Here is a 16798-nt window from a genome sequence, read left to right on the forward strand (position 1 = left end):
CTCCCCATGGCTTCTTTTTAACTTGGCTTATGGTCCTTTTCTATGTATAAGCTAAAAACAATTATAAACTTTTTAATGTTTCTTTAGTTTTGAGAGAGAGACAGAGACAGACACAGAGACAGAGTGTGAGCAGAGGAAGGGCAGAGAGAGGGAGACGCAGAATCCGAAGCAGGCTCTAGGTTCGGAGGTGTCAGCACAGAGCCGTGCGCGGGGCTCGAATGCATGAACTACGTGATCATGACCTGAGCTGAAGTCGGATGCTCAACTGACTGAACCCCCCGGGCACCCCGAGAAGCCTGCCTCTTGCAGTGGGTCTCTGCGTGGCTCAGGGTGCAGACAGCGGAGGATTTGGGATATGTCAAATTAAATGCAAGCTGCACTCCTTCACAGTGAAGCCGACACATGCCTGATGCTTTGTAGTGAATCCACTTACTGAGGAGTTTGGAATTTAGTGTAGACCAGGGTGAGGGAGAGCACCTGGCTAGCTTAGTCAGTACAGCATGTGATTCGCGATCTCAAGCATTGAAGCCCCATGTTGAGTGTAGCGCTTACTTTGAGAAACTTAGTGTAGATGGTCCATTTTGTGAATCCTGTTTTGTGTGCCAGATTCTTCCCCCATTACATCAAAGATGGAATATTTTTGTTGCATTTTTGGTTATAAAATGTTGTGGGTTTTTTTGGATTTTGTTTAGAGTCTATGGAAGCAAAACGTGGTCAGTGGACAAGTCGAAGAATTACAGAAAGTTAGAAAATGACGAAAAAATACCCTCCCTAATGTCACCACCGGAGAGAACCACTGTGAACATTTCAGTGGTTTCCCTCAGGTTTCTTCTTAAATGACAATTGTATGTAGATGCATATTTAAAGCAGGGAAACAGTACTGGAATCATAATGTATTTACAATTTTGGATTTGTCTAAACTTTTCATCTTTCTCACAAGGATAGCGTATGCTTACTCTAAAAGACATACAGCCCTTACACAAATGCCTAAGTTAGGAGGCAAGGATTTCTATTGGTCTCAGTTCCTGCACTAGCCACCATGAACGGTGTGAGTGTATTCTTCCAGATTTTTCCTTAGGATATGTTAAGTTGCTTTTACATATTTTATTTGCATAAACAGGATTATACCATGTACCAAATCAGCTATATAAAATTCTTATTCAAGGGGCAACTGGGTGACTCAGTCAGTTAGGTGTCCAATTCTTGATTTCGGCTCAGATCATGATCTTATGGTTCGTGGGTTCAAGCCCCATGGCAGGTTCCGTGCTGACAAGGCGGAGACTGCTTGGGATTCTGTCTCTCCCTCTCTCTGCCGCTCCGCCCCTCACGCTTGCGCTCTCTCTATGAAAATAAATAAACTTAAAAACACACACACACACTAGGTCAACTGACATTAGAGGGGAAAGCAAGCAAACCTTTAAGGTGCAGACGATGCCAGTGCTATTTCTAGTATTCGAAGGCATAAAAAAGTAAAACTTCGACATTTTGGTTATAGAGGATTGATACCAATAGAGATAGTACCAAATAGGAAACTATGGATGATTCTTACCGGGGAACATGAATACAAATCTGCTAGGGGCACCAGGGCGGCTCAGTCGGTTAAGCGTTCGACTTTGGCTCAGGTCCTGATCTCATTGTTTGTGAGTTCAAGCCCCACGTCGGGCTCTGTGCTGGTAGTGTGGAGCCTGTTTGGGATTCCTCTGTCTCCCTCTCTCTGCCCTTCCCCTGCTCCCACTTTCTCCCTCTCTAAGAACACATTAGTTAAATTAACAAAGAAAAAAACCACCTGGTAAATGAAATAATGCCAAACAGAATGCAGTGGCTCATTTTAAAATTAAAATATGAGGTGGAAATGCAAAATGGTGCAGCTTCGATGGGAAATGGTGCGGAGGTTCCTCCAGAAATTAAAAACAGAACTGCCTTGGGGCTCCTGGGTGACTCAGTCAGTTAAGCCTCTGACTCTTGATTTTGGCTCTGGTCGTGACCTCACGGGTCGTGGGAGGGAGCCCCGGGTCGGGCTCTGCACTGTGCGGAGAGCCTGCTGAAGATTCTTTCTCTCCCTCTGCCCCTTGCTCTCTCTGTCTCTCTCTCACTCTCTCTCAAATAACAAAAAATAGAACTAGCTTACAATCAGGCAATTCCACTTCTGGGTATTTGCCTGAAGAAAATGAAAACAGTAATTCAAAAAGTTGTATGTACCCCTGTGTTCACCGCAGCATTATCTACGATAATAGCCAAGGCAGGGAAACGAGCTAAGTGTCCTCCAGTAGATGAAGTGACAGAGCAGATGCCACACACGCACACACACACATACTGTCACATGCACACACACTCGCATGCACGCACACACACACACACACACACACACACACAAATATTACTCAGCGATAAAAAAGAGCTCTGTTTGCATTTGTGGCAACATGGATGGATCTAGAGGATACTCTGCTAAGTGAAATAAGTCGCACAAAGACGAATACCATATGATTTCACTTTTATGTGGAATCTAAAAAACCAAACCAAACAAAACAGGAATGGACTCTTAGATACAGAGAGTAATCTGGTGGTTGACAGAAGGGAGGGTGTGGGGGGCATGGGCAAAGTAGGGGAGGGGGATTAAGGGGTACAAAACTTCCAGTTATAAAATAAATAAGACACAGGGACACAATGTGCAGCCTAAGGAATATAGTTAATAGTATTGTAACAACTTTGTATGGTGACAGGTGGTAGCTAGACTTACCGTCGCTATCACTTCCTAACGTATATAAACGTTGAATTAGTATTTGTACGTCTGAAACTAGTATGAGGTTATATGTCAACTACGCTTCAATAAAAAGAAATTAAAATTTGACTAAGGGGGATTTCTTGGAGGAATGTAAGGACGGTTCCCTATTAGAAAATCAGTGCAAATAGTACACCATATTAATCACTCCAAAGTGAAAAATCATATCACCGGTTTTCCACAGGTATAGACGTGTCTAACAAAATCAAATGTTCTTTTTGCTTTATTAAACACCTTGGTCTAGTCAGATGAAGGGAATTGTTCCCTTACATGACGTATCTCTAGCAACAACTCAAAATCCAAAAGAACACTAGAAGCATCCCCACTCCAGTCTGGCTCTAAGCAAAGATACCCTTTCTCACCACTACCATTTTACACTATTGTGTGAGTAGACAGTGACGTCAGACAGGTAAAAAAAGATGTAAGGATAAAGGCCTAAAAGACGGAGGTAAATTTCTCATCATCTGAAGATGCTGTAACTGCTTACCTGAAAAACACGAGGTGATCCACCTGAGAAACTATTAGAAATAAGAGAATTCAGTAAAGTGGCCCCCTATATAATGGATATGCAAAAACAAGAGCCTTCATAAGTAAGGCAATAACTAGTAAGGGGCAGCGAAACATCATTCACAATAAGAGTAAATGCTATGACATACTCAGGCATAAACTTAAAACGTGGCGGAGGAAAACTTTGGAAACCTATTAAGGGAGACGAAAAGAAGGCTGACACAAAATAATTTCAAAATGTTTTATTTAACCCAAGCATATCCAAAATACTATCATTTTAACATGTAGTCAGTAACAAAGCATTGAGCTATTGTGTGTTCTAATCATACTGTTTTCAGAATTCCGTGTGCGTTTTACACTTAACATCTCAGCAGAGTTCGTGTGCTTAGCAGCACGGGTGGTTCATGACCACCACGTCGCACAGTGCAGATGTGGGGCAGGGCGAGCGCTCGTACAATGCTGCTGGGCAAGCAGATTTGTATACCTATATGATGTCGACATCCTCTATCAAAATGTAAATGCTCATATTATTAGAGCCCAAAGTACACTCGTAGGAATTTCTCCCAGAGAGTTTATTGCAGGGCACCCAGGATTGTTAAGTCTCCATGTTTTTGGCAGTTGCAGGCAGAAAGGTTTATCGGTTGCATTTCATCCCACAGTATAGGAAGACTCACTGTATCACATTGCTGTTTTGATCAATGAAAGTGGTCGTTTGTCTCAGTTCATGTGTGTTGATTAACGAGACTGATTTATTTCATATTTTTATTAGTCATTGTGTTTCTCCCTCTGTGACTTGTCTTCTCATGTCTTGGTTCATTATGGTTTTCTATTTCCATAGGTTGGATGTTTAAAACTTATACAAGAAGCTTTTAAAAATTAAGGGGATATTGGGGCACCTGAGCGGTTCAGTCAGTCAAACGTCCGACTCTTGATGTCGGCTCAGGTCATGATGTCACAGTTCGAGAGATGGAGCCCTGCTTGGGGCTCCACACTCACAGCATGGAGCCTGCTTGGGATTCTCTCTCTCCCTCTGTCCCTGCCCTTCCCCCGCTCTCTCTGTCTCTGTCTCTGTCTCTGTCTCTCTCAAAATAAATAAACATTTACAAACATTAAGGGGATATTGATATTTTGTTATACAGATGGCAGATGTTTTCTTCAACTGTCCTGGGTTTCTTTCTTTTTTTTTTAACCACTTAACCATTTATTTTTTTTCAATATATGAAATTTATTGTCAAATTGGTTCCCATACAACACCCAGTGCTCATCCCAAAAGGTTGTCCTGGTTTTCTAATGTCGATACATCTATCCTTTTTCATTTGGGATCTCTTCCAATGCCTTTTGATTAAGAAGTTTCACTTCATCTTGAGAGTATATTATCAGTGTAATATTTGTAAAATAGTTTCGGCGCACCTGGGCGGCTCAGTCACTTGGGCGTCTGACTCTCGCTTTCGGCTCAGGTCACGATCCCCGCCTTATGGGATCGAGCCCCGTGTTGGGTGGGCTCTGCAGTGCGCATGGAGCTTGCTTGGGATTCTCTCTCTCTGTACCTCTGCCCCTCACCCATACTCTCTCTCTCTCTCTCTCTCTCTCGCTTGCTCGCTCTCTCTCTCTCTCTCCACACACACACACACACACACACACACACACTCTCTCTCTCTCTCCAAAAAAGGTAATACATTAAAAGTAAAAATAGTTTCATGTTTTATACCTAACTCTTTCATCCACCTAAGAATTATTTTGCTGTGAAGAGCTGACATTATTTTTGCCTCTTTTCTTGGAACAATTCTGTAGTTTTCTCAGTACCATTTATTAGATAATACTTGTCTGCTGATGTGTTCTTACCTACAATGAGGTATGTTTGTGAACTTGTTATTGTGTTTCATGAGTTATAAGCTGGATGTGGATTCATCTGTCAATACCCCTCTGTTTAACTTATGTTACTTTTAATGATTGGTAGGGTAATCCTCACTGATCACAGTTCATTTTCACAGATTTCGTGGCTCTTCTCACTTTAGTCTTCTTCCAGATGAGCAGTAGAAGCTTTTTTCCTCAATTAAAACATGTGTTCGGGGCGCCTGGGTGGCTCAGTCGGTCAAGGGTCCGGTTTCGGCTCAGGTCATGATGTCACCGTTCATGGGTTCAAGCCTCGCGACAGGCTCTGTGCTGACAGCTCAGAGCCTGGAGCCTGCTTCGGATTCTGTGTCTCCCTCTCTCTCTGCTCCTGCCACACTCACGCTCTGCCTCTCTCTTCCTCTCAAAGATAAAGAAGCGTTAAAAAAAGTTTAATGTTTTATTAGGTCTCTAATTGCCTTGAATATATAGGTTAATTTGAAAAGAATTGACTTCTTCGTAATGCTGAATCTTGTCCTCCAAAAAAGTTACATCTCTTCCTTTGTCCATGTTTTCATTTGTGTCCCTCAGCAGAGCTCTGCAGTTTGTTTCTCCACAGGCTCCTCTCCTTTCTTCCTCAGGCAATTTTACGTTCTTGTGCTCGTTGAGTGTGGGATAGTTTTCTATTGACACTTCCAGTTGGACCTTTTCTTCCTGGAATGGAAGTATATTAGTGATTTTTCCATTTCTGATTTTGATTAATTTATTGAATATTCCTTTTAGCTTTCATATTCAGTTGATTCTTATGAATTTTCTAGAAAAAACAATCATAGTTACAAATAATATACTTTTTGACCCTTCCTTAAAGTAAACATTTTTTTAATCATTTTTAAATCTTTGATTCATGTTTATTTATTTTTGAGAGAAAGAGAGAGAGGCAGAGTGTGAGCAGAGAAGAGAGAGGCAGAGAGAGAGGGAGACACAGAATCCGAAGCAGGCTCCAGGTTCTGAGCTGTCAGCACAGAGCCCGACATGGGGTTCGCACCCACAAGCCATGAGATCATGACCCAAGGCGAAATCGAACTCTTACCGACTGAGCCACTGGCTCCTCATTCTCAGGGAGAACAACAACAACAAAAACCCTTAGATGCTGCTACCTCAAACTAAGGTATTTTCTTTTTGTATCAAAAATAATTTCGGGGCGCCTGGTTGGCTCAGTTGGTTGTTGCTTAAAAAAGTTTTTTTAAAGTTGTATTTATTCATTTTGAGAGAGACAGAGAGTGTGAACAGGGTTGGGGCAGAGAGAGAGAGACAGACGGACAGAGAGACAGAGAGAATCTCAAGCAGGCTCTGCGCTGTCAGCAAAGAGACGGATGCAGGGCTTGCTCTCATGAACCGTGAGATCATGACCTGAGCTGAAATAAAGACTTGGTTGCTTTATTGACTGAGCCACCCAGGTGCTCCTTGTCCTGTCCTTTCCTTTCTGATACTGATACTTGCTACATCTATCTGCTGCTTTGGTATTGGCTAGGATTTTGACAAACTGTTAAATGACACTTGTGGTAGCGGGGATCCCTTTCTTACTCCTGATGTTAGCAGAATGCCCCTAGTGCTCGGCAGTACGTACAAGATTGCCCAGACTGCTTTAAAATGGGTGTCCTTATCAATTGAAAAAACTTTTCTCCTTGTGTACCAACTTGCGCTCAAGGCGTCGGTACGTCAGTGGTAATGCTAACCTGATAGACTGTGTCGGGACTGCCTTCTGGCGAAGCAGATCTTTGATTTGATTTCTTTGTTTACTGAGTGATCGGTGTGGTTTTCTATCTCCTCTTGAGTTAACATGATTATTTTTCATTCTTTCTTTACAAAATTGCCCATCATCTCTAAATTGTGTAACTGTCATAAAACCATACAGAGTATCTTTGTGAATTTTAACATTCTCCTCCATATATTTAAACCTGTTGTTACATATTCTTATCATTTGTTATGTCGTCTATTTGGTTTTCCTTTTCCTTTTTTCTGTACCTGTACTGTTGGTCTGTTTAAAGACTCAGATCTTGGTTCCATTGACCTATTCTAAATGGGGTTGGAATGCTTAGTGCTTTCTTGTTATTCGTTTTCTCCCCTTTCTTTGTTTTGTTTCTGTGTTGCTGCTGTGGTTTCCCTACTTTCTTGAGTTAAATACTTGGTTCATCGATTTGCAATATTTTCTTCTTTGAAGTTTATTTCTTTATTCTGAGAGGTCGAGAGTGCAGGAGGGGCAGGGAGAGAAGGAAAGAGAGAATCCCAAGCAGGCCCTGTACTGTCAGTGCAGAGCCCGAAGCGGGGCTCAAACTCACCAACCCCGTGAGGTCGTGACCTGAGCCGAAATCAAGAATCGGATTCTTAACCGACTGAACCACCCGGGCGCCCCTATTTGTAATGTTTTCTATGCATGAAATAATTTAAGGTGGCTGTGTGTCCAATGCACAGACTTTGACCAGCGCTTGGACCAGCATTCTGGATACAGCAGTAGAGGCGAAGCAGACGTTGATTCGGAGCTGCTTGGCTATGAAGAATGTGAGGTGGGTGTGGTGGCTGGGTGTGGCATCACTGGTGGCCACACTGACGGGCAGGTTCCCCGCCCAGGTACACGGATAGGAACAGACTGAGGAGGAGGGGCTGGTGCCCAGGCACCTGTGACAGCCCCAGGAGGAGGAATCCTGAGACAACACTTAGGCTGCTTCTGGCCATGGCTCCTGGTTTCTGTGAGCATGCGTTGGAAACACGTCTGTCAGTATTAGAGCAGAGGCAATCTGGGAAAGCATGCAACCTTCGTCATTGGCAGAAATAAAAGTGTATGGTGCTTTTCGAGGGATTTCCAACGTGGGGTAGTGAGGGCAAAAGAGATCGTGGGATGTACAGTCACCAAGGGTTGCTGGGGCTGGTGAAGCTCTCTGTGTAACTTACTTCTTGCTTCCCCAGAAGCAAAGAAGAACCATACAGAGAAGACAGAACTCAAAGTACAGGCAGGGGTGGGGGGAAGACAGCGGGAGCAGGGGAGTTGACACTCATTAGATCCCAGTTGCTTTTGCTTCATCTAGGAAGGGTTCAGGGTGATGACCATTAAAGTAAAATTGGGTACCTGCGTGTGTGTGTGTGTGTGTGTGTGTGTGTGTGTGTTTGCATAAACTTAGACATATATACTCATATGCATGTATTCATAGAAAGATGCCTAGAATAATATTCGCCAAGATGCTAATTGACCAACTGTGGTCATTGCTAGGATGTGAGATTTTTAACTCGAATGCTTTTAAACAAAAATCATATCAGTCTTCTAAACTGTGTTCCTTGGGGGTGCCCGGCAGACAGTCAGCTGAGTAAGCGACTCTCGATCTTGAGGGTGTGAGTTCGAGCCCCACAATGGATGTAAAGATTACTTAAAACTAAAATCTTTAAATAAATTAAAAATAAAGAAAAATGGTGTTCCTTGGGTGTCAACAAGAGTTTCAAGAGGTTTCTGTGATACTTGAGGAGTTTGGATAAAAAGTTCACATTAGATGAAAGCCATCAGGAGTAATGCGAAACGTGCAAACGATGGGCATATTCCCACATGTTGAGAGTCCTTGATACCGAAGGACAGGACGCACGTGGGTTCTGCCAGTTCCCAAACTGCCTTCTACCACCTTCCGAGACTTGCACGTCGACATCCCAGGAGCCGCCCCGCCCCCCCGCCTGAGGACAAAGGGAAGACTATCCGGGGGTGCCACAACTGAGAAGGAACCGGGAATAGCAAAGCGCAGTTTTATTTTCTGCAGTAGCAAACATTTAAATGGCAAACAAAACAAGGGGACCATGAGTGCCCAAGGGCTCGGGCCCTCGTTGCCCTCAGAAGACCAGGCAGGCGCCCAACCTCAGGTGGCGGCTAGCGCAGGAATCACTGCCCTAGGAAGGACGGACCGCCCAGACGGGGGACACGAGGCTAGACCTTAGCCCCCTTTCGCCAGCGCGGGCTTAGCGGGAACCGGGAACCGGAAGCGCTGCATGGTCCGAATCACCACGCAAAGCTGGTCAAGAAAGTTGATGATGGAAATTCGGAGGAGGAAAGGGTTTTCAGCTCTCCAGCGGCTGAGAGAGGAGAAAAGGCAATCAAGTTGGAGGTGGTGGCTCCTCCCCTTCCTCGCTCAGCTCCCCTCCCCGCCCAGGTACCCATCCCTTGCACCCTTCCCCGCGCCCAGGAGCGACCCCCCCTACCCGCAGGTGCAGGTGTTAGAGCCTGCGGGCCCTGGCCCGCACCTAGCCCTCGACGATCCAGCAGAGAGCGCCCCCCCCACCCCCCATGGAGACTGGACCCGCCACCTGCAGCCACCCCGACCCCGGCCCTTCCAGAACTAACATGGCCAGGACGCTGCCGAACACAGTGAGCTGCTGCTCCACAAGGCATCCATACGGTTCCCGATATGGGGCGAAAGACGCACAGGCGATCTCCGCCTCCAACTGGGACGGGAAAGGCACGCCGAGGGCGCTGGGTGCAGATTCGGTTAAGGTACCACCACTACTCACTCAGGGCCTGAGCCCCCTTCTCAGGCCACCCTGACGAGGCCACCCACTCCCGACCCTAATGGCTCGCGGCCACCCCGTTACCAGGCCCATGTCCGCCCACCGCCCCCGGGAACCCGTTTCCCCCCTGATCTCCTTCCTTCCTCCTCCCCCACCTCTCTCCAGCCACCCCGGGACCACCCTGCTTTCAGATCTTTGCCCCGCGCCCCGCAGGTCACCGCGGCTCCTCTCCCTTTCCGCCCCCTGCCCATGCCCGCTGTCCCCTCGGCTAGGATACAATATGTGTACTCGGGTTTCCGGCCTTCCGGCCGTGGAGAGGGCATCTCCGCCTGGCCCGGGGGCGTGAGGTGGTCGCGGGACACGCGGAGCCTCGCCGGCGACCGCGGCCTCCGCGGCCGCGCCTCCGAGGCCGTGACCGTGCCCGCGGCGGCCGAGGCCGCCTCCCTGGCCCTCCTGGCCCTCCTGGCCCCCCTGGCCGTCCCGGGCGTTGTCGGCGCCGCCCGCCTCGCCGCCTGCGGCTTTGTCTGCCGCCTCCATGGTCGTCAGGCTCCGCCTCAGGTCCAGTCCCCTGAACACAGGCCCGGCCGGGCGCTCGCCCAGTCGCCCAGTCCGCTGGGCTGGCGGCTGAGGCGCTGCGGCTCCTTCCCGAAGCTCCGCCCCGCGCGCCGACCCCGCCCTCCCCGCGCACGCGCAAACGGGCCGTCGGGAGGCTGCCGGGCGCGTGGCCGGTTCCCGGCAAAGCGACGCTGTCCCAGGCTCTCTCGGACCCTGGCTGCGGAAGCCCCGCCTATCACAGCTCGACGCCACCCCCAGGCGCCTGCGCCAACGGGCTCCTAGGGTTCCTAGTGAGGCCGCCAGGCCTGCGGCCGGTGCCCGCCCAGCCGGCCTTTCCGCCCTTGGGCCCTGGGAGACCCCCTGGCTTAGCTAGACTATGAGCGCTTCCTCATAAAGCCCACGCAAGTCACCCCGGCCTCCCGGGAGCGCCGAGGCCAACATTTCCCCACCCCCACCTCCCGGCCGTTCCCTTGGGCGCCTGACTGGTTCCCGCCCAGCCAGCTCTGCCAGGAGCCCCTAGAGACTACCCCCCCCACCCTTGTCCTCCTAGCCAACGAGGGTTCCCTCCTAAGGCTCCGCCCCCAAGCATCCAAAGCAAGGGGGCTCCCAGGAGCGCCTGAGCAAACAGACCCCTCTGTGTTCCTCCCGGGCCTGGACCTGCTTCCCGCGCGCCTGCCCCGAAGCCAGCTCTGCCCTGGGCTCCCAGAGACCCCGCCCTCGGCCGCCTCTCCAGCAGCTGCTCCCTCACCAATCGTCCCCACGGGCTGTGACGTGTGACACCACTGCACCCGCGCAAACCAGTCCTACCTCAGCTCCACCCCCTCCCCACACCCCTAGCCCCTCCCCAGACCTCGTGGGAGGCCGCCAGACTCCACGGCCTGTTGTCCAGAGGGCCCTGCCTCTTCCTTGGGCTCAGTGTCCCCAGCACGTGGGGCTCCACGACCTCGCAGCGGTTCGTGGAGGGAGATGGGCCACAGCCCAGACGGACACGGCCCCGCACCCCGTCCCCTTCCCCGGTACAGGTGGACACACCAAAGCGGCCTTTGGAGGGGGCGACTGAGCACAGGTGCGGATCCGATCGGCGGTCTGGGAAGGTCACGAAGGGGCTCCCGTCGGGGGGCAAGCCTGCCAGTAGGAGGCAAGGAGGGAAGGGATGCCGACTGGAGCTAAAGTAGTTAGTGGCCACGGAGAACAGGGATGCGGTCGCATAGGAAAAAACCACAGTGCAAAAGGGAAATCACTAAAATCCCAACTTAGGAAGCTACTGTATATGTGCACGGAAATCCTGCCACGGTAGCCTGAAGTGTAAACACCTCGTATCTCTGTGTGGTGCGATTGAGGGTGGTCCCCACTTCTTTTTTGTGTATTTCTCCCCCAAAAGGTTCACAATGACTTTACCTGACCTTTAGTGTTTTCAATTCTTTGACATCCTTGCGTGCGTGATCTCTACGCCCCACGTGGTGCCGGCACTCACGACCCAGTGAGTGCTTCCACAAGTCAGGCTTGAGAGAGCAGATGATGCCATGCAGGGCGCCGGGCAGCAGCACTCCCCGCACCAACAGCACGACGAGGACCACGCAGGGGAAGGTAGCTGTGAAGTACACGATCTGGGGCGGGACGGAGGGGGGGACCTGCTCAGAAGGGGCCCTGCGGCCCCGCCTCCCCACTTAGGGGCCCCCAGCCTCAGCAGGGGGACAGGCGGGCCACACTCCCCCCACTGTGGTACGGTCCGCTCCGAGGTCAAGCGGGAGGCCAGCCTGCAGCCCCCCCTTCTACTCCTCAGAGCCTGGGCTCCTCCCGAAGGAAGCGGGGTGCTCAGCTGGCCATCGGCCGCCCCCGCAAGGACAGGTCAGCTGTAGAGAGGGAGGGCGGAGGCAGGACCTTCCCCGGGTGGGGAGCAGGACATCAGCCTGGAGGCAGGTCCCATGCCTCCTGTGGTTCTCTGCACAGAGGCAGGGTCCTGGGCAGGACGGAGTGGACTGGGCCGGCCAGAGACAGAGGCGACAGCGAGGTGACCGCGAAGACCTCTGCCTCCGTCCCACCCTCAGCAGAGCAGGACAGGTAGGCAAGGGAGGGCCACGGGCCGGGTCCCCCCAGGCTGGCCGCAAAGCAGAGAGTGAGGAAGTAGTGAGTGAGGAAGAGAGGGAAACTGGGGCGGGGATGCCCGACACGGGCAAGTTCAGCTGGCGGTCGCCTGGGCCTGTCCCCTCAGGACGGAAGGCGGCTGGGCTGGAGTTTGGAGGTTGCGGAGGACTACCCAGGCACGCGTGGGAAATCCACCGGGCTGGGTTCAAGGACCTGCCCCCGCCTCAGGCCCTGGCCCGGTCACCTCGCATGGCGGGGTGCCCCTGCCCCCCACCGGCCATGCTGCCCCCACCCCTGCCATCATCACCCACCCCGACCCGCCCGCCTCCAGCTGTAGCTTTCCTGTTGACTTGACCCCCTTGCAGACACAGAAGTAGGCCAGCACCCAGCAGGCCGGCAGACACAGGGTCACCTCCCAGTTGAGGGCCCCTGGCACGTCCAGCACTCCCCCCCCCGCCCCCCCGAGAGCCGCAAGACTTTGTTCCTGGGGGGGGTCAGCCCGTCAGGGCTGCCGCAGCTGAGGGCACAGCGAGCGGGGAGCTGTCGCCGGGGCGGTGCTCCCCCATGCCGCTGCCCTCGGGTCCAGCTGGGCCCCCCTGGGCCCTCAGGCCCCCGGCCCAAGCCCGCAGCCATTGCGGTGTGGGAGGCGGGAGCCCGGGAGCCCCCGGCCAGAGGCCGGTCGCGCCCTCGGCGGTGTACCCTCCCCCAGGCTGGCAGGCACTAGGGGACTGACGGCGCCCGGGACCGAGAAATGGTGAGGGAGCCAGGCCCGTCCCTTCCAGCTCCCCTAGGGGCCGCGCGGGGCGTGCTCCCTGAGGACAGGCAGGGCCTGGGAGTGGCCCCTGCTCGGCATCCCGCGTCGGCCCCCCCGGCCCCCGGGGACGGGTCCCGGCACACGCAGACCCGAGTCGTACGGGGAGCCCACAGACAGGGACAGGCACGGTGCTGCCCAGAAGCGCCTGAGCGCGGCCCACGCCTCGATGCCCGGGACCCGGGCGGGCGGCGGTCAGGGGGCTGCTCACAAGTGCGCCCGGCTGGCGCCTGCGCAGACACACGCTTGGGGGGAGGGGCGGGCCAGGCCGGAAACAGTCACGTGCCAGTGGCCTCACCAGAATGCTCTCGGGGACGAAGGAGCCCGACAGTGACGTCACGCGTCGAGGGGCGCAGCTTCCGGAACCAGCCTCCATCTCCTCGGGGTCAGCGTCGACCGGATCCAGGCTCTGGGCCAACACAGCAAGGCCGGCTCGGTGGGAACCAGCCTGAACACGCTTGAGGGGAGGGGCGGGCCGCGCCGGAAACAGTCACGTGCCAGTGGCCTACAGGAGGGGATTCTGGGCATTAGCCTCGGGCCGGTTTGCGCAGGTGCGCGGGGAGCGCAGGTGACGTCACCCGCTTCCCGAGGGAGCCTCGTTAGTTCGTTCGTTCGTTCGTTCGTTCCCTCGGCGGTTCAGCCGAAGTCCAGGCCGGGGACCCATGGAGGCCACAGATCGAGGCGCAGGCGGTGGGGCCGGCGGTCCCGAGGGTCAGCGTGGCCCGGGAGACCCCGGTGTCCCAGATGGCCCCGGAGGCCACGAGGGCCCCGGCGGCGGCGGAGGTGGTGAGGGAGAGGAGTGTGCCACGGCCGGTGCGGCCCCGCGGGTCGCGCAGGCGCCATGTGCTCCCGTCCCGGGCGCAGCTGCCGTGCCAGGGCTTGGCGGACACCCTTTGCCGGGACCCGGTGGGCACGGCGGTCCCACAGCCAGAGGGCCGGGGAGCCAGCCGCTGCAGTTGTATCCTCTTGGCCGAGTGGCGGGTGGCCGGGGCGATGGGCCTAGAGGAGGCGACGGGGCGGGGGGCGGAGGGGAGGGGGTTCAGCCTGGGGGTCCGGGGCACCGGAGGGACCGGCCCGGGGGGCGGATGGGCCAGGGGTGGCCGGGAGGGGTGGCGGGGAGAGGCGGCCTGATGGACCAGGAAGGAGGGGAGCGGACCTGAGAGGATGGAGAGGGGGGAGAGTGGCCGTGGGGGAAAGCAGGCCTCGGAGTGGTCAGGACGCCTGAGGCACCGACGCGATCGGTTTTCGATGATGCCTTAACCGAATGGCTACCAGCTACGTCACCATGCCTTTCCCGTCACCCACGGAGGCACAGGTGGCCCACCAGTGTCTGGCGACACAGGGCCAGCCCCAGGTCGGGGCAGTTCGGAAGGAGTTCACGGTATTCGGCAACGTCCTAATTATGTTAGTTCCAAACGGGTCCCTCGTGGGGGGTGGTGTCAGGTCGCTAGGGCCTATCTCCTGAGGGCCGTTCTAATAGTGAATTGGAGACACCAAAGGTTAGGTCCAAAGAGGTAGGTGTGGCACCCTGAGCCTGCGGCCACCTGAGGGGGGGCAGAGAGATAGGGGCAAGAGTGATGACATTTCATTTGGATTTTCTTTTTCCCTCACTTTTAGCCGACTGACTGCCGAAGACCCTGGCCAACTCCAGGTTTCCATCGCCTCCTGTCTTGACCAGCTTTCCCTGTTGGTTTGGACCATGCAGCGCTTCGTGCCCCCGTTTTTCAGAGTGCCGGAGCCAGGCAAAAGGGGCTAATTGTAACCTAGCGTCCCTTCCTTCCCTAGGGCGTCCATTCCGATGCTGGTCGCCGCTTTATTACGGGGGTCTAATTGTTTGTATTGGACTTTGGGCCTTGTTTTTCCCTATTGCTGGAGGAGGGGCGTTCTTACAGCAGAAAATAAAACTATTTTTCCGCATCTGAGTGTATTTTCAGCTACTGTGTCAGAGCAAGGGGAGAGGGCAGAGAGAGAGAGAGAGAGAGAGAGAACCCAAGCAGTTCCTGCGCTGTGAGTGCAGAGCCCGACGTAGTGCTTGAACCCACCAACCGTGAGATGATGACCTGAGCCGAAACCGACTCAGGTGCTTACCTGACTGAGCCACCCAGGCGGCCCTCGTTGATTAATTTTTCAATTGGAATAGTCATATTTTACTTATTGATTGGTGAATGCTCTTTATATACAAGAGATACCAAATCTTGGCCAAAGTAATTGAAAATACTTTCCTTCCTCATTGCTTCACTGAATTCTTGTTTATAGTTCTATTCTGTACTGGAGGGTTTTTAACTTTTTCTTGTATTTAAATATGAAGTTTATTGTCAAGTTGGTTTCCATACAACACCCAGTGCTCATCCCGACAGGGGCCCTCCTCAATACCCATCACCCACCCTCCCCCCCATCAACCCTCAGTTTGTTCTCAGTTTTTAAGAATCTCTTATGTTTTGGCTCCCTCCCTCTCTAACCTCTTTTTTTTTTTTTTAATGTATGCAAGTGGTACATTTTTGTCATTATGATTTTTGCAGTTTATGTCCAAGGGAAAGCCATCCCCACTGTAAAATTATAAAATTTGTCCCTCATGCCATCTTCTAGTACTTTGAAATGTTAACACACAAGGAATTTATTGTGGTGTGAAAGATGACATTGGTCTAATTTTGTCCCCTTCCCCCCAAGGTTCCTCAGGTGTCTCAATGTCATTTATTGACTAATCCATATGTCTCCGCTGAACTGAAATGTCGCCTTCACCAGGGTCTAAACCTGCATCTTCATTTCTTCTTGCACATTTGTTTCTCCAGCAAATTTGGGCTAGGTGATCTCGGATGGCCTCTCTGAGGAAACGGCCTGAAGGATACAGTAGAGAAAGTTGGGATTGGTGTGGGAGAAGGGACAGACAGAGACAGAGGAGGACAGACAGACCGGCCGACAGAGATTTGATTGGCTCAGCTTGGATTGCCCTTCGAAGGGCGCAGGGAGAAACATGAGGACAAGAACGAGATGAGAGAGAGAGAGGTTAGGGCATCAGTGCATTAGAGGACTGTTGCACTGGGGATACTGGAGCATTTGGGGTTTTCTTCTTTCGTTACGAAAAACCTATTATACATAATACTACTGTGAATATTTTGTTTAAAAAGATTGTACAGGGGCACCTGGGTGGCTCAGTTGGTGAAGCGTCTGACTCTTGATTTTGGCTCAGGTCATGATCTCACAGTTCTTGGCATCGAGCCCTGCATAGGGCCCTGTGCTGAGCATGGAGCCATCTTGAGAGTCTCTCTCTCTCTCTCTCTCTCTCTCTCTCTCTTTCTGCTTCCCCAACCCCCGCTCACGTGCATGTGTGCGCGCTCTCTCAAAAGAAATAAAAGAAATTGAAATATATTTCTATATATGTTTAAATACACACAACCCTAGTTTCAGTGGTGATGGAGTTTTCAGGTTATTGAGTTCACGATCTTGTAGGAACTGTACATTCCCCCATGACCTACTGATCCAGGTTTCTGTAATTACGGCATATTACCTGGTTAGCGGCTGAGGGAGCATTATTCTACTATGTAGGAGAGTGAAGGATATGGGGAGAAAGGCCCAGATGGGTGGCTGCAAAGTTGATGTCCAAAGTCGAGCACAAGTCCCATGTCCTCAGGGGAGGGTAAGGTTTCTCAGCCAGGACACAAGCAGTGTTCTAAGGGACCAAGCCAGAGCTGTGC

General features: G+C 52.2%; 2 protein-coding genes across 2 annotated transcripts; one reads left to right on the forward strand and one right to left on the reverse strand.

Annotated features, from left to right (window-relative positions):
• Positions 1-8934: 8934 nt before the first annotated feature.
• LOC125159337 (EKC/KEOPS complex subunit LAGE3-like) lies at positions 8935-10252 on the reverse strand. The gene is made up of 3 exons (XM_047847588.1): positions 9933-10252; positions 9492-9620; positions 8935-9223 (listed from the first exon to the last, which is right to left on the reverse strand). Exons 1-3 carry the CDS (start codon positions 10190-10192, stop codon positions 9085-9087), a joined length of 528 nt encoding a protein of 175 aa, XP_047703544.1. The 5' UTR covers positions 10193-10252; the 3' UTR covers positions 8935-9084.
• A 3150-nt stretch (positions 10253-13402) lies between these two features.
• Positions 13403-15015, forward strand: LOC125159336 (cancer/testis antigen 1-like). The gene is made up of 3 exons (XM_047847587.1): positions 13403-14064; positions 14382-14510; positions 14724-15015. Exons 1-3 carry the CDS (start codon positions 13769-13771, stop codon positions 14860-14862), a joined length of 564 nt encoding a protein of 187 aa, XP_047703543.1. The 5' UTR covers positions 13403-13768; the 3' UTR covers positions 14863-15015.
• Positions 15016-16798: the final 1783 nt, after the last annotated feature.

The sequence above is a fragment of the Prionailurus viverrinus genome, unplaced genomic scaffold, assembly GCF_022837055.1.
Source record: "Prionailurus viverrinus isolate Anna unplaced genomic scaffold, UM_Priviv_1.0 scaffold_49, whole genome shotgun sequence".
NCBI lineage: Eukaryota > Metazoa > Chordata > Mammalia > Carnivora > Felidae > Prionailurus > Prionailurus viverrinus.

Bases quoted from the DNA above. Each gene is read 5' to 3' on its own strand.
- LOC125159337 (XM_047847588.1), bottom strand. From the start codon at position 10,192: ATGGAGGCGGCAGACAAAGCCGCAGGCGGCGAGGCGGGCGGCGCCGAC. The intron at 9,621-9,932 runs GTATCCTAGCCG...ATCTGCACCCAG, and splicing joins GAAACCCGAGTACACATATT to CGCCCTCGGCGTGCCTTTCC. The intron at 9,224-9,491 runs GTTAGTTCTGGA...CTCCTCTCTCAG, and splicing joins TTCGGCAGCGTCCTGGCCAT to CCGCTGGAGAGCTGAAAACC.
- LOC125159336 (XM_047847587.1), top strand. From the start codon at position 13,769: ATGGAGGCCACAGATCGAGGCGCAGGCGGTGGGGCCGGCGGTCCCGAG. The intron at 14,065-14,381 runs GTATCCTCTTGG...AATGGCTACCAG, and splicing joins GGGAGCCAGCCGCTGCAGTT to CTACGTCACCATGCCTTTCC. The intron at 14,511-14,723 runs GTTAGTTCCAAA...CCTCACTTTTAG, and splicing joins TTCGGCAACGTCCTAATTAT to CCGACTGACTGCCGAAGACC.